This window comes from Falco peregrinus, chromosome Z (genome assembly GCF_023634155.1).
Source record: "Falco peregrinus isolate bFalPer1 chromosome Z, bFalPer1.pri, whole genome shotgun sequence".
Taxonomy (NCBI): domain Eukaryota; kingdom Metazoa; phylum Chordata; class Aves; order Falconiformes; family Falconidae; genus Falco; species Falco peregrinus.
In genome coordinates this window covers 14088113-14105181 of record NC_073739.1, presented here as the reverse complement: position 1 = coordinate 14105181, position 17069 = coordinate 14088113, and the positions used below count along the sequence as shown (strand labels likewise).

Here is a 17069-nt window from a genome sequence, read left to right as displayed (position 1 = left end):
CATATCAATGGTTGCAGAAAATGAATCTGGAGCCTGCGGCTGAAATTTGGTGGCAAAGAAATACACAGAGATAAGATCAGAAAGCAGAGAGAAAATTATGAAATATCTTTCTGTTATATTAAATATGTAATAAAGCTGTAAAAAGTGAGCAGGTGGATGCTAAGTCAAAGTTTTTATGAGGCTGAAACTGTGTTAGTATGTCCACAATATTATTTTGTAAAATCTGAGTGGGTAAAAAGGGTGGTATTCTTGCAATATTTGAGGAGAGAACATTTTAATACTTTCATTTCAGAATAGCATTTTAATTAAAAATCAGGATGTTTGCGTTATATGATGTAAAATTAAGGAAAATTTGAGTAAAAATGGAGACATTTCTATCAACTCAAGCCAATCTCTCTCCCAGAATTTTACTTCCTTGAGGATTTTGACATTTTAATGATTTGTTTCTGATTGGAAGTAAGACAACAGTTGACTTCTCATGATTCTTTGCAGAATGGAATTTTGGCCCCTGTGTAGTTCTAATGTTTATGTTCTGAGCTTCTGCCACACGTTTTCATTCCTTTGTAAGTGCTATCTAATTGATTTCAATCGATTTCAGCAGGACTCTTCCTGCACGTGCATGGGAATCTACTGAGCATTTACCAAGTCACTGAGGCACTGGCATCTGAACATACATCTTTGAGAAACAGGGAATTCTAGTACAGAATGATATGTAAGATCTCATTAGGAACAGGCAAACAAAAACTGAAAGCAGTCCCAACTTACTGTCAGATCCTGATTCAGAAGTTATTTATGAATATAACAAATGTGTGGTGAAAATCCTGATCTATTTAGAAAAAGAAAATCCAACAGCTTTCGCAAAAATTAATTGCAAGTTATAAATGATCTTAAGTGTTTTATTTGTAGTGGAGTTTGGACTAAATTTAGTGAGGCACTGCTAATTGTTTTAATAAGATATTAAACTTTTGTATTCCCGTTTTCTCTTCTTTGTATGTTGTTTAGCTTAACCGCAGGACTTTTTCTTCAGAGTACTGTTGCAATGGAAAGGAACACACACTCCCTGGTGGGCTCTGTTCCAACATATTTTTAGATTGTTACTTGTATTTCATGATTTCATAACTTGAGTGTGCCAATTCCTTATAGAGACATAATGAACTATATTGCAGTACAAGTGCCATAACGTGTCGCTAGCATTTCCATTATTGTCCCTTTGCCTGCTTTAGAGAGTTTCTGGGGGGGAAACTTGGATTTATTGTGTAGAGAAATGACATAAATTATATTTGACTAGATGCAGAACAGTTTATATAGTGTTCTGTTCTAGATAGTGTGCTGTATACAGTATAAGCATTACTCTCCATACATACATAAAACATAATCTGTTCGCTCTCACTGCATGTATGCAAATTACGTATGTAACCATAATGCTACAATATAAAGAATTCAGAACAGGCTTATTACTTTCAGAATGGCACACATGTACAGTAAAACAGGAAAATGAACCTTTTATCTTCCTGTGTTATACAGCAAAAATCTTCACGGTGTCTGCATATCTGACAATAGGTACGTAATCAGGCAGATGAGAGTTCCCGCTAAAGTCAGTGGGGCTAGCCAAATGATTAATGAGTGGTGAGTGCTTCAGCAGCTTCTTGCCCTGAGACTGCAAAACAGTGGCTGGATTTTCAGAAGTGCTGCTCCCTCCCATGTTTTTGTGTCCTCAATGGGAAACTGCAAGTTTCAACTCTTGCTCAATTTTTGGTGTTGAAAAACACATTCTGCCTTTAAAAATTAATCAGACAACAACAGTGAAGGGGAAAAAGGCCTGTTTTCCAACTACAGAGTCTTTGCCAAACCTCACAGTCCTTCACTGACCTCTTCTTCCTCTTTCTGTGCACTTTAATAGCTTTGAGAATTTCTGTTGTGCCTCTTTCTCACCCGTCTAGCCTGATTAGATTATATGCTTTCACTGACAAGTCACTAGCTCAGGTTTTGTCAGTGAAAGCTTTTGCAGAGAAAATCCAAAAAATTGATTCAAACCCAGAAATTATTCAAAGAAACCTACCTACTGCTGGTGTGAATGTTGTGTTATTTCTGGTTAGAACAACTTCTGTCGCATAGGAAGCTCTCAAAGGTTGATTACTTTAAATTCTCTGCTTCTAGGTCCACAGATACCAAGTGCAAAAAACTGATTGGTTGAGAAGACACTCTTCCACCCATGAAGGTTGCTGTACACAACTGCCAGAGATGTGGTCAACTCACTGGCATTCTGCCACAGACAGGGTCACAGTGACTTTCCATGGACTATTATCTTATCTCCTCCTCATTGCAGCCTCCTTTGAAACAATGGAGTTGTCAGCCTCCATCTGCAGAGCTTTCGTAGTGACCAGTCCAACCCTTCAAACACCACATTTGGTCAGAAAATACATAAGCCAAATTAAATTGCACTTGTTCTGCCCACCTTGTTTCTGATGTTTCCACACTAAAAGAAATAAATAAACACTAGCTGTAGCTTGGACAAATGAAAAATACCTTTTTCTAAATTGGCTATGCAATTTCAGTGGATACGAACAAGGATAATAGCTCCTAATAAAACCTTATAAAGAAAGATTAAAAGTATCAAGTCTCCTCAAAGACAAGCTGCCATGGTACAAAACATTAGCAATACAGTGAAGTCTGCTAAAAATCAGTGGAAGTTTTGAAAACTTGATTTGCTGCAGTAAATCAGCTAGTATTTCTTGCACTTTTTTGTAGTTTATGGTGATCTCTGCTTTGGAACTTGTCCCAGAAGTGTAATGAGGTGCAGAGACAAGCAAAATTTTGCACATAACAAAATGCAATTTAACAGCTAGAGTGCTGGACCTTGGAAATCCCACCTTCTCATCCCACCATCTCGTCGCCATATTTGCTTTTTTTACTGTGCATAGCCTTAAAAGAAAAACCAAGTCAATAGTGAAATCCATAGTGAAATTTTTGTGAATAGCCTTATTTGATTTTGGGAAACTTCGCTGGAGTTTCTTTCCACTGTTGAGCTGGATTTTTTTTTTCATACTGACACAGACTGTGCAGATCCAATATTGCTGATCTGTAGTATTACTGAAACCTAGGCAATGCAAGTTATTTTGTAGCCTCAGGTTGCCCATGTATTACAAAAAAAAGGATAGTGACGTTTAGCTGTCTACATCTCACACCTGTCAGGACTTTAAAGTGGAAGCATGTTCAGAAATCAAGGGTCTGGGATGTGAAGAACCCATGGCAGGAGTTATCACATGTCATTTCAGGGTGTGAGTGAGGCCAGTACTTACCTTATTTGCCACCTGACTTTGTGTTCCTGGTAGTAGCCAGGTACAGGCAGAGTACCTACAGATGTCTAACTAACTTCCATGAGGAAATGACCAGCAGCTAGTATCAATCACTTGCCTGTGAACCTTAGAAAAGAAACATGGGCTTGGGACAAGTCTATTTTTGTTGACTCCAGACTGCCTTGCCTGCTCTGGATCCATGTTTGTGCCCACTTGTGTTAACCAGGGATAGCTGTCAGTCTGCAGGCAGTGACATGCAAAATTAAGATGTGACCACCATACAGTACCTCCCAGCGGCATCTTCATGGTATGTATCCTTGTCACCTCATCCTTGAGTTTCCCTTCACAGTAATAGGCTCCAATAGTTTCACTGGCCTGTTCCCTCTTCCACACCACTGTTTTGGCTGTTGGTCTCTTGGAATCTTCATTAACTTCCAGTGGTTCCCGGTGCTGGTTTGTCACATCCTCCTGGTCTCGGTCTATTGTGATAGACTCACGGGAGCGCCATTTGGAAGTGATACAGATAAGTGATGTCTCTGAGTTGCCCACCAGAGGGAATGAATTGATCAGTATGAGGTCCAGTGTCGCTTCCACTTTACCTAAGGAAAAACGCAACAAATGGAAAAGTTTTACTGCAGAGTTTGAGTATGACTGATCAAACCACAAGATAAGCTGTTTCACTGAGTACTCAGGTTTTTGCTGTTTTGTGTCTTGCACAGCTTTTGTGCAAAATAGGAAGACTGTAGATTAACTATTCTGCTACATGGACTTGGGGATTTACTTTATATGTCATGAACAGACAGAATTTGTTCTTCTCAAAAGAGGAAATAAGCCCTTCAGATCTGTGGAATTTATTTTAAAAGATGTTGCAGAACCAAGTAGATCCTTAGATAGTTAGACATGTACAAAAACGCCCCAAGTATGGTGCTTTGCTGGTAACAGGGTCAGTAGATCATAAGGTTGTCAGCTAATAGTGTTTCTTTTATGTCATTTACATGGATTTAATATGTTTAAATTAATGTAAAGCAGATGTTTTTATATTTTATACTTTCAGTTATAGGAATTGGTAGTACTTTGAGCACTTGGGGTATGTTTTTTTTCAGCTGTTTTATGAATTTGATTTAATGATTTCATCATCATTCACATTAACCACTTGAAGCCCTAACATACAGTAGCAAGAACCAGGGCACAAAGAAACTTTATCAAAAACAAAGAACAAGTCAGCAGCACTAATAAAGCCATTTTTTATGAGGTCAGGTTTAAGTCAATCAAAATGTCTCCCTTTGAACAATCAAAGTGCCAGAAATACATGGAGGTGGAAGTTCTTTGGAAATGATAGATACAAGCTTAATTAAAACAATTTCTGGCAGAATGCTACAGATCTAGTTGTTCAAATGCACATAGCAGGACGGAAACACAGCTCTTTTGTAATCAACAGTTTGCAAATGACAAGCGTTTGCCTTTACTTCTGAAATTCAGGGCAAGGAGAAGGGAAACAGTAACATTTTTTCCAGCTGAAACAGGAAGAAGAATTAATTTCTTTTATCCATCACATCTATTTTCCTGGTTTGGATACAAGTGTATTTTGTATTTATACAGAGAGAGACCAAATATTTAGGGTCATTCAGCTTCCAAATGTTTCTCTGATTGGAAGGAAGGGCTATAGTCTCAGATAAGGGAGGTCAAAAGGTCTGGGTGCTGGCTGCAGCCTTTGCGTGTGTCTCTCCAGTGCTCAGGGCCAAGGGAGGTCCTCTGCTTTCAGTGCCAGCAGCCCCTCTGGGGACTGAAGTATCTTGACAGCACACTGACACGCACCACGCCTGGGCAGCCTGCCGCCATTACCACCCTCCAGCGTGCCAGCCCTGATAATCTGCAGCTACATAATGGAGAAATGAAACCTTCCCAAAAAGTTGCGACAGCTGTTACAGTAAATATTGCATAAAGGAGCAGGTCAGCAAAGTCAGTTCACCCTGTTGCATATTACATAAATAAATACTTCAAAAAAAGTTAAAGAAGAATGTGATAGAAATGAGGCCAGATTTGTGAATTCATCTTATAGGGCATTTATCTCAACATTTTTATTTTTATATGGGGAACATTTGTGCTCCTACTATGGGTCTGATGCATCAGCTGAAGGCAGATGTAATTCAACAGTCATCAACTCTGAGAGCAGACGGCTTCAGTTTGTATCAGCAAGGATCACACACCAGGTAGAGATATTCTTAAACCCCAGGATCATGATTTCTGCCAACTTCTGTAAAAATCAGAAACAAATCTGCATCCAAACTCTGCAAGTTGACGTGATTATCTGTGTGGAAGTCAGGCACGGTGCTGCAGATCAGAACTGAAGTATTTTGGTGTTTCTGCCTAGCATCCACAGGCACAGAGCTGCATCTGTCCTTCCAGTACAGAGGTATGGGCCCAGGCTGCTGGGGTCCTTCAGAAGGTGGCTGCTCATCCAGGGCTGCAGTTCCATATCTCTGGAATTTCTCTGTTCCTCTGACTTCCAACACAGATTGAAAGTTGAATTCCCTCTTTCCCTCTCTGCATCTCAGTCTTTCAATACACTGAAAATAAGTAGTAGAAGTCCAAGTTTTGAGGACTAATTTTCATGTTGCCTTTGATTACTATGCAAGGAATAGCAAAGCAAAGTTATATCATACTTAAGGCATTTGCTGCATGCTTTTTTGTTTCTTTGTAGTAATACAAATCATGTAATCAAGGTGTAACCCTACCATAGCTCAGGCATATTACTCATTTACACTTGCAATTATTCCAAATTAATCAAAATTTAGCTATTGGTGGATGGATAGTGTTTTGATTGATTGTCTAAATATAGGTGTTTTTTTGTCATATTAAACACTGCAGACAACCCAGACACCTCTGTGAAGCAGATGAAGCACAGATGGAGTTTCTTGTCTTCCTGAAGACACCACTAGAAGGCCTTTCTGCATCTGAAAGGGAGTAATATCTATGCATAAGCATGGAACCATATACCAGCATGATTTGGCAGCTAATATTTAACAGCTGGAATATATTGCGAACAGAAATTAAAATATATCCAAGTGAAGGTTTTATACTAAGAAAAACTATGCTTTAGGTATATTTTTTTAAGGGAAAAAAAGCACCCTAACAGCACATTGACTTGAAGGCAACTCACTCGTTCAAGACTGAATCTAGCAGGACTGATGTTTTAAATTAGCCTAAGGCTCTGAGGTGATAGGCAGGCTTTCTTTGACTCCACTGGGAGCTGCTGCCCTTAGACTGTGGAAAAAAACCCAGATCCTCAGAAAAGTATAAAATGCACATATGCTTTATGCATAGGGATACCTACACCATCTCTTTCTGATAATGCAACTTGAACTTGCCCAACTGTCTTTTCGAGAAAGGAATCTACCTAGTCTGGCAAAACATAGGCAAATTCTACCCTTGATGTTAATGAAGACTTTGAGTATGTAAGGACCAAATAAGGACAACAGGATCTAGTGTTCTGAGAAAAACACAAAAAACCATACAGACAGGAAACGTCACGTCTGTACCAGTGACAATCCTCTGTGCTTCCTTGAAAAGGTCCTTTGATTCCTTCCCTGGTCCTCAAAGAACTGACGCTGTCAGGAAGGCAGTTTGCTGTGTCTACAAATAGATTTTGAGAAGAGAGGCACTTGCAGAAGGCTAATGCTGGAAATGGGTGACACCATGCAGAGAGGGTTCATTGCCCAGTGTTTTTGACACACACTCATTGTGGTGCAGTGGTTTGAGCCCTTCTAGCACAGAAAAAATGGCATCCCCTAAACCAGTAAATTTATATAATAGCACATGCACTATAACCCAGATGGCATGATGAATGCAGGAAGGCATGCAGTTCCTCTTGGTCCACTCATAACGACAGGATCGTGCTCCTTCTTGCTAGGTGATACCTGGCTGTATCTTTCACAGCTTCTCTAGCACATATTTGCCTGGGGAAACCGTACTGAACAGACAATAATTGTGTGCCTCTGCAGCCCCGTGTGTTCTCATTCCCTACCACAGTGCCATTCATACAGGCACACAGTCGTCATATTTTCTGTACTGTGTCGCACCAGCAAAACTCAGCCAGGGCCAGCTGGAAGCAACAGCTCTCAGAAACTCCCTGGAACACATCCCAGACACAGGTCTGCTCAATGAGCAAGAAAGTCTCCAATAAAGTTTAAAATATCACTTCCCTAGATCAGAATTGCTGCTAGACACTGGTTTGGGAATAAAACAATGTGGCAACCTCAAGCTGAGGTGGTTTAATGCCATAGATGGGTACACGCAAAGTCTTACGAGAACAGAAAAGCGTTATGAATTGTCCTTTTGTCTCAGAAAGTCCCTGCCCAAATACTTCCAGATTTATGCTGTTAACCCTTGTTTCATCCCCAGGAAAACATGGAAATATTCAAGAAAATTTCTACCTAATATGAGGCCTTTGCAAACTTGTCTGTTAACTGGAAAAGTGCTCAATACTGTGGAGCAGCAAACATACCCACTTCATAACTTTGTAACTCCGTATCAGGCAGTGGCCATCACGGTAAAGGGTAACCGTACGGCACTGCCCCCCAAACAAATACTGGATCACTAGCCCATATTTGCAAGGCCTACTGAGAATGCAAATTTCTGAGTACATGTTTTATTTCACTATTAATTAATACTGAGTAGTAGCAGAAGGGAAGAAATTATTTGACATTACACATGTAATGATGCCTTTATTTTCCTTGCATTTGTAGAGCTTTATTATTAACTGCTTGATGTGAATATAAGATGGAAGTCCTTCCCCTGGCATTTTGAGCGTAACAGAGGAAACAGAGAACTGCAGTAAGAGGTAAGTGGAAAGATAAATACTTTCCAAGTACTAATTACTTAAGATAAGAGGGGAGGGCAGAAAATTCCAGTAAATTCTACCCCTTTTTTCATCAAGTGAAGCAAAGGAAATAAAAAGTGATGCAATTTGAAATACTTAAGCTGTTTTGGTTTTGTTTTGTTTTGGTATTTTTTTTACTTTGAGGCAAGGTTATTTCTGTTAGGGGATGTGAATCTAAAACATATAAATATGATACTATTAGAGAGAAAACAGAATTTGTGCTTAGTTCAGGCTTCATGTTATGCTGAAAGTAAACCAGTCAGTTCCATATGACAGTCACTGCAGGATATAAAAATCATTTTGAGACTGATGGAAATGTACGTCCCAGACTGTCAAGTTATCAACCCCTCTTTCTTCAGGTCTCTTAAAAAAACAGCACCAAACACTCTCTCTCCTTGAAAAAATAAGATTTTGATTTAGAACAAAATGAGCTTGCTAAATATCTGCACCTCAGTATTTCTCATTTGTATCTTGTTTTGTAGTTACAAGTTCACCTCCTGAATTGTATTTTTCTGTATAAAACCACATACCAGTTTAAAGGAATTTAACTAATCTATTTATAAATACAAATGGCAGTCATTTAAATAATTTTACTTTAAAAATATAGCTATAAATTACATTGATTTAGTATTTATTTATTTATTAACCAATTATGCAATACTAAACATAATCAGGATGGAAATAATGAAAGTCAAATATGAAGAGGTTAACAAAATAAGACACCCAAGCCCCATGTCTCCTCTCTCTTAAAAAAAAAAAAAAAGAAAAAAAAGAAAAAAAAAAAAGAGTACTCTTTACTTACTATTAAAGCTAGTGAGAAACTAACCCAAAATATTAGTTGTGTGGGGATAGTTTTCCATATGGAGAGTGGAACATTTACCACACCAGAATTTGGCAAACTTTATTTCCTCTTTTTCTGTGCACTCAATATTTCTTTTATCAATCTTGGTTATTTTTTGTTCATTTTCTAAAAAAAGAAAATCAATAATCTTGGGGGTGGGGGGGCTTTGAAATCACATATTCATTTTATGGGCTCACTAGTCTCTTAGTGTGCTGGAAACTTCATCTGGGATGCAAAGATAGCAGCAGCTCAGGTAGCTTCATCCAGTGAGTCAAATTCTCCTCTAACAGCTCAGTCCACAAGAAAATAAGGCTGAAGTTATTGTTACTGAAACAGATTAACATTCTTTGCTGCACAGCAGCTGCAGCAGGACCAAAGAAAGAGGGACAGAAATGCTGCTGAAAAGCACCTTATAAATGAGCAAAAAGTCAAGTTTTCCAATGAAAGCTTTCTTGTTATCCATGGAAAGAATCTTATGATTGTATCTTATGTGATGTTACTGGGCAGCTGTGCAACAGCTCACAGCTCTTGCCCTTAGAAATATGTTGGTATTTGTGGAGGGAAGGTACTGTGAAACTAATAATAAACAAGATAGTGACAGAACATCAGTTTGCTACTTAGTAGCAGTGGGAAGACCACAGCACAAGTGTAAAAAATGAAATAGCCTGTCAAAACTACTAGGGCTAATGCTTTCTTATGGGTCCTTGGGTGCATCTGAAGCAGTGAAAGGAAATGCAACTGCCTTCTTGTAAAATAGGGTGTAATTGTTTTCTCTACATTTCACTTGTTTCATAACCTATGAAAACAATCTTTTAAGATGAAAGAGCTAGGAAAGAAACACTGGTGCAACCTGGTTGGGGGTTTCCCAGTGAGGGTGCCTAAATGTGTGAGTCTAAGTAACCAAAATGCAGAAAGATGCTTTCTCATGTCTTCTCCTTAGGCCCGGTTGACCATAAGCAAGTAAAGCAGAAAACAACATATCAGCAGAAATTGCTTGTTGAACAACCAGCTGACAATGTGCTAGGTAACACTGAAAAAGGATGAGGAATGTATGAAAGCTCAAGTAGGGCACGCTTGTAGTTCAGCTACATCTGGCTGGATTTGCAGCTAGCCAAATATGGGTACTGCTGTCAAGAAAGTACTCACAAGCAAGAATAAGTACGTCCATAACAAGGGTAGTCTTTGTAAGTTGCATTATGAACCTACTATGTATGCTGCATATATCTATTGTATGCTGTTTGTGCGCACATGCCAAGCTGAAGTATGCAAAATAACATAATCAATTAGACCTCACAGGATTTATCAGTGCATACAACATGCATAAGGTTGTCTGGGAGTGTCTGTGGAGTGTTTGTTGCAGGGCAGACACAGTCTAATGTGTTCTTACCTGTAGTGTACCCTCACTCTGCCACTCACTGATTTTTCTGAGCAGAGTAGTGGGAGGTGTTCCTTGTGCTAAGCACACATTGTGACGAATGAGGCTGATGTCACTAAGCAGTGGCATGTCAGGGATGAACAGCCAGAAAATAAGATGAAAATCATGAGCACAATCAGAAGTGCGGATGGAACTACATTATCAAGAGAAACTTGTTACACTCCAGACAGGAAACTAACCAAGCCACTTCATTAGATAGGCTGGCACAATGCAAAAAATTAAAATAAATACCAGGAAAGCAAAACATCAGCCTTGAAAAAATGTACATAAATTAATGACTCTTGAATATAGAAATGTAATTTGTGAACCTGTCTTTAAAAAATGCTTTCAGAACTTAGTAAATGCCTAATAACCTTCACACCCTGAAAGTATTTGCTTCTCCTAGTGATGAGTTACAAAATGAATTTTGATGGTTTTTTAACTTCTTTATATTTAACCATTGTTTAACATTATTAGTACATGTTCTAAGTTTGAGTGTTACTTGGAGAATAGTTATAAAACCTGTACCCTAAGAAACAATCAGCATTTTAAATTCCTTACAGGAAAGTCTCCAGTTCAGACATGGGCTGTTTTTTGCTGTGTGTCTCCTCTGAAACTGCAGTGGAGCAGCACGCTAAATACAACCTTGCAACTAGCGCAGGATAGATACTGTCTTTGGAGGACAGTTCTTCATGGCAATTTATCTAAGATTTTCATCACCCTGGTCCCAGATAGGTCTTGTGTCACAGTGGAAGCTGACCGTGAAACTATACATCTGTCTCACACAAGTGGTAGGTGCATCCACTTGTGGTTCATTTCTTCTGAGCCTACCCAACACCCCCAACACCACAATGACTTCTTGGTCTTCCTTGGAAAGCTGAACAGGGTTTTTGTGCGTTTAAGAGACAGGAGACAGGTCTGGGCCAAGCAGGGTCAAGTCTACATGACCAATACAGAGCAGATTTCCAACCCAGGTAGTTCTCATTGTGGGCACATGGAGGACCAACTCCACATCTTCCCTGCCCCAAAGCCAGCTGCTCAGCTGCAGTCAGTCTCTGACTTCTATGTTCCCTCTTGTCCGCCTAAAGCCTTCCAGATAAAATTCTTGTGGGTGTGAGACCACCTCTGCAAAACACTACAACTTCATTTTTTTCCCTGAAATGAAATTTCAGCAAAAAAGTAATCCATCCAACCAGCTTAATTATGAATAAATACCCAAATTTGTGTGTGCGTGTATCTATATCTATATATGAAATCTGTTTCTAAAACAATAGCATATGTTAACACTTGTGAATGTAGAGTGATTTCATTTCATCTTTTAGATTTGATTCCTCTCCATTTGATGCAATGCCTTTTCATTCCAGACTGTTCCCAGCTGCTGAAATGGCCTTCGGGAACACAATCTTCCTGGGAGCTACTCTACCTCTCACTAGGTCTGAATGAGGCACACACCAAAAGCAAACTTTAAAAAGTAAAAGAACTGGAGAGAATCAACCCACTTCTGTAATTCCAGTTAGGGTAGGTGCCTGCATAAGGCTGAAGCTGTTGCTTTTGGCTTCCAACTGCAGGGTCAGAAAGCGATGAATTAGATCACAGCTGGAACTTTTTTTAAAAAAACACATATAGACATCAATGCAACTAAAACAAAACAGCTCTCTTTCTCCCACAAGACAGATCCATTGATTCTGCAGGCATGATTGTCCTAACAGAACTGTGCAGAAATACCAACATTCAGCAGGTCAGAGATTCCACAAGTGATTCCTGTGGTAGGCCCATCATTTCTGGATTACATGAAGGCTACATCTCAAGAGCGGTCTGAGTTCCACGTAAATTGCAAACCTACCAGGGTACTGTTCCCTCTGGGTAAATAACCTGAGTGTTCCAGGCAGATGCAGTTGCTGGGTCTTACAAATCAAATACACTTGAGGAAGAACAAATGAAATCCTTTTTTAAATTCCTTTTGAAATTCTCATTACTAGTTTGATAATTTAGGTTACGGGAAGGTCGTGTGTGAGCGTAATGTCTAGCCAGCATAGTTTTCAAACAACTGTGATTAAAAGCTCAAACATGATTTGTGTTCACTGCTTTGGCTATGTCAGGCTCAAAACACCAAAACCCTCAAAAACTGCAGCCATAAGACAAGCTGTTTGAAGTTCAGGTGCCATTTTGGTCTGACAACAACACATTTGTTGTAAAAGGACTAGTCCCTTAATTATGGGAAGAATGACATTCATGTGCACTGTCAGAGGCATGTATTAACTAAAGGTTAATACAGGTTTTCTTTAGATTAAGTTAATCTTCACAAAAGAAACAAAAGTCTTGCAACAGAAGTATTCATTAGAGCTTCCCAGTCTAGCTAAAAATTATGACTTCTTGTAATTTTGGAGTTTTGTAATTTTGAAGAGCCTGCAGCATTATAATAATGCTTATATCTCTCTATATAATAAATGTTAAAAGCTGTTTCATTTTATGACTATGTAAATGAGTCACATAATAATGATAGTATTTACAATTCATGTTTTTTTCATAACACCTACTGATCCAAAAGAAAAAGCAGACATCAACAGGGATGATAGGTGGATGCCACTACACTGTTAGCTCCACTGTAACCCTTTCTTAAAAGGCTAATATAACCTTTTGAGTCTTTTACCATATATGGATCCAACAGCTAAATTAAAAAAAAAAATAAATTCAGTATTTTTAGAAAACCACTGGATCTAAGGTTATTGATAGAGCAAAGCTATAGCACAGAAGACCCTGTCTGTCTTGGAGAATGGCGACATTTGACAATGTATTTGTTTCCTGCCAGAAATAGTCAAAGAAATGTGCTTGAAACTCATTTTAATTGTTGCTGCTTTCCAAAATCTCTTACTGATTGTAGCCATCTTGCTAAAATAAGGCTCACACATGAACATTTCTGAGACTTAGCCCGCTGTGAGAAGCCATAAGCAAATTTCCAGGCTATCTGAAGATGTTATGAGGCAAAAGGCAAGTTCAGACACTCATTCCTTGCTTTGTCCTTAGCCTTCCATGGGAACAGGTGAGTTTGTGGCTCTTCTTTGATCAGGACTTAACAGATAATTCCTAGCCACAGCCTTGCCTTGGGTTTTGCATTCATACTTCAGAATGGATGCCAGGATCATTTTGATCCTACAAAATGTTGACTGAGTAGAATCAACCAAAAGACAAACATGCGGTGATGCTCAGTCTGATTTCAAGAATGTTGATAGGATGAAGTTCAGCCCCTTGTCAATTTAGTTAACATTTGCTATGGCAAGCCGTGACCATACATACAGTACAAAACTGAGCCTTTCTGTATGTTTTGAATGACACCTTCCAAATCAGACCTCTGGCTGAGAATGGGCTACTGTTACTCAAAAAAAAAAAAAAAAAGGACATGAAATCAAAGGCCATTTCTCGTAATGGAGGTCAAGCTGGCGGTCTTCACCTTGGGAAAGGGTGGAGTGTATTTTGTGCCTACCCAGCAACACACCCAGGGAGGCCCACTATCATCAGGGACAAGGTTAAGCCAGCTCACTGTCTGCACTGAGTGTAAAGCCTCCCCTGCTCAGGGAATGTCATTCCCGCTTTCCTGAACTCCGCCTGCAGTATCTAGAGGAAAGCGGGCTCGCATTGTCTTTCGCTGCTCGCCCCAGGAAGCATGATATCATTCTCAAACAAAAGCGGGAAAGCTGACAGATCTGTTGGGATGGGTGTGACTTCAGCACACACCTCGCTGGTCAGCCCCTGTGGAACAGGCCGTGGCCGTCCGCTCGCAGCACCGAGCTCTCTGCCCTGCCCGTGTTTACAGCCCATCTCTGCAGCCAACTGCCGTTCCTCCCGTGCTTGTGACTTACATGAACGTCGCTTTCCTTCTGTGTCAATTAGGTATACGTTACTACGTAAAGAAACAGGAGAGACAACGAAAAACAGTGAGGGTAACTGGACTTTCTTTCCTTCTCCACCTGTAATGCTTGCAGCACCAGATATCTCCTTAAAGGTAAAGGCTGGAAGTGATCTGAGGGCTAAACAGGTTGAATCGAAGTGCAGCTAAGCAATCAAGAAATTTAAGCCAGGAAAGAGGAACTGGTAAACAAAATGCAGCCTATTACAGCAATGGCTGAATAAGAATACTTCCAAACATGCATTTGACAGATTTTAAACACATTTTTTTTGCCTGTATGAATCTCTAGCCTCTTACAGATGCCAAAATTAACATCTCAAACTCATTTGGTCATGATTTCACTTAGTTATTAACATGCTGCTAATCAAGAAGATTTGGAAATTTTAAAGCAAGATGCACAACAATAAGGACTTCTGCCTTTTTGTGCTACTTTCTGGTTTTCATTGAAGCACAATCTGAAGTTTTACAGCACATGTTGCCTTTTTGCTGTGAGATGGACTGGAACACGTGTGCATATCTCATTGAAATTGTTAGGAGAGAGTTAAAGTCTAGGCTAATTGTGTGAAGTGTATTGCTCCTGTACAGATTTTGCCTGGTATGTTACCCAGAAGAAACTGTCTAGAAAATCAAAATGCGGATGTTGAAAGCAATACTCAAATGCTGAACAACCAAGAATCTGATGGCAAGAGCACAGGCTTCCTTCAGGGCTCTGCTTGCCTAGCTTCAGCAAAACATCTCAAACGTTAATGCTCCCAAAGCTAGAAACTAAATTTACATTACTGTAATCTTACCGTATACCTTTCTGAAGATTTCTCTTATGACTAACTTCTGACCTGCTGAACTAATGACATTTGCTGATAATATGGAACCATTATTTAGCTGTATTTGAAATGTTAATAGATCTGATGTGCATCTTTCTGCCCTTTTTGTCCACTGACTTTTATCTAGATTCCAGTTGTGGAATCTTGTCTAAAAACTTGCCTAAAAATACCGGAATACCTAGAAACATCATTATTTCCTACCACACATCCAGTTCATAAAGTCAGTCACAGAAAAGGTCAACATTTAATCTGTATTTAGAGCAGATATTCTTGGGGAAAGACACCAGTGGTATCAAAGTTATGAGATTTACAAAGAAGTTAGTACCATCAGATGGAAGAGAAACCCTGTTGCAATGTGTGTATGTGCCAGCAAAAGGCTTCAACAATTAAAAAGGGGTAGGGTGTATTCTACACGTAGCTAAATCTTCCCCAATAGCTTGGCCACAGCCCTGCCCTCACTCACTGTAAGAGCACTGCACAGAGATCAGTGGACTCACTGAAACACACACAGGTACTTAAATCAGTAAAGGTAAGTGTAGGAGTAAGGAATAGGGAGTCATGTGTTCTGTCTGCACATTGCACGAGACACAAGCAAAGCACGACAGGTCAACTACAGATATTAAAGCAAAGGCTTACCTGAAATCATCAGGCTGAATCCATAGAGAACCAGATGTGCTAAAGGGTCCATGCTTTCCAAAATATATCCATCCAGTTCTTACAGTCGCTCATGGAGTTTCCTTTCCTTGGGGCAGATATTTACTGGTGATGCTTCTCTAGCATGGTACAGTGTTTACAGGTCACAGGCAAGAAATCATAGCGCTGGCGCAGGCTGGAACAGTCTCGGTGCTGTCTGAGTACAGGGAGTTTAAGTTCCTTTTTCCTGTTTCCTTTGTAGATTAGGATGGGAAAGGCAGGATCTTAAAGGCATTTTTGTATCAGCGGGACTGCTGCGCAGTGCAAATCCCATCCATCCAGCAATACATCAAAACGGTTATCTGGATCGGCCAGAGAAGCAGGGCACTGTTGTCAGTCGCAGTCAGCAGAATAGGAGCAACGATGGCATCCTCCAGCAGGCGGGAGAGTGCAAGTGAAATGTCCTCCACCTAGGTACAGTAGGTGGAAAGTGTATTTCCGTTCTCAAAGTACAGATCTGCTAATTTCTCAGGGTGATAGCATCTTTTCTATTATTGATTTAATCCACGTGCAAGCTGCTGGCTGCAATGCATCTCAGCACACAGTAATAAAAATATGAAAACACAGTAACAAAACAACAAGCTGAATCCAGTATAGACCAGAGCCAGCTACAATCCAATAAAACACTGCATTAGTTCATGTGCTTTACTGGAAACAATTTTTCTCTACGTTTGACAATTGGAAACAGGCTGAAAACTTGTTGCAATAATAGATCACACCCAGAGTTATTATGACATCAGTGGGAACAAAATGCCAAAACACTCAGGGCGGTCTCAAAACTCAGAAACTGAAACAAAACTTGAGGAAGAAATAAAAAGAAAATCACAAAAAAATCTACTGAAATAAATGGAAAGGCAGCAGTCAGCTATATAAACAGAATTGCAAATAAAGGCCAATCTTATTTACCACTTGGCTAAATATAACCCATGACAATGTAGCATTTAAAAGTCCTGTAGTTGTGCCAAGATGCTAACACCCAGAATGACTTTTACAGACGTATGGAAAAGCTTATGTTAACATCGTTTTGGAAATAGATATGGGATGATCCTACTTTGATTAATGTCCTTAGGAAGACCTTTTAGCCTTTGATTGGTGTAGATTTCACAGAGGAAGTCCTTTACATTGAAGATCTATTGCCATGTGAACAGAAAAGATGTCACCTACAGCAGATTTCAACGCATTAACCCAGAGAAGCTCCTGACATGACGCCCTTTCCCCCCA

At 39.6% G+C, this 17069-nt stretch overlaps 1 protein-coding gene across 1 annotated transcript in view; it reads right to left on the bottom strand.

Annotated features, from left to right (window-relative positions):
* The window catches only part of TEK (TEK receptor tyrosine kinase), a 43756-nt gene extending 27550 nt beyond the window's left edge, over positions 1 to 16206 (bottom strand). The window contains exons 1-2 of the mRNA XM_027784580.2: positions 15792 to 16206; positions 3584 to 3895 (exon numbers count right to left, since the gene is read on the bottom strand). Coding sequence (XP_027640381.2) covers positions 3584 to 3895; positions 15792 to 15843 — 364 coding nt within the window. The 5' untranslated portion in view covers positions 15844 to 16206. The remainder of the gene's footprint in view (positions 1 to 3583; positions 3896 to 15791) is intronic.
* Between the last annotated feature and the right edge of the window lie 863 nt (positions 16207 to 17069).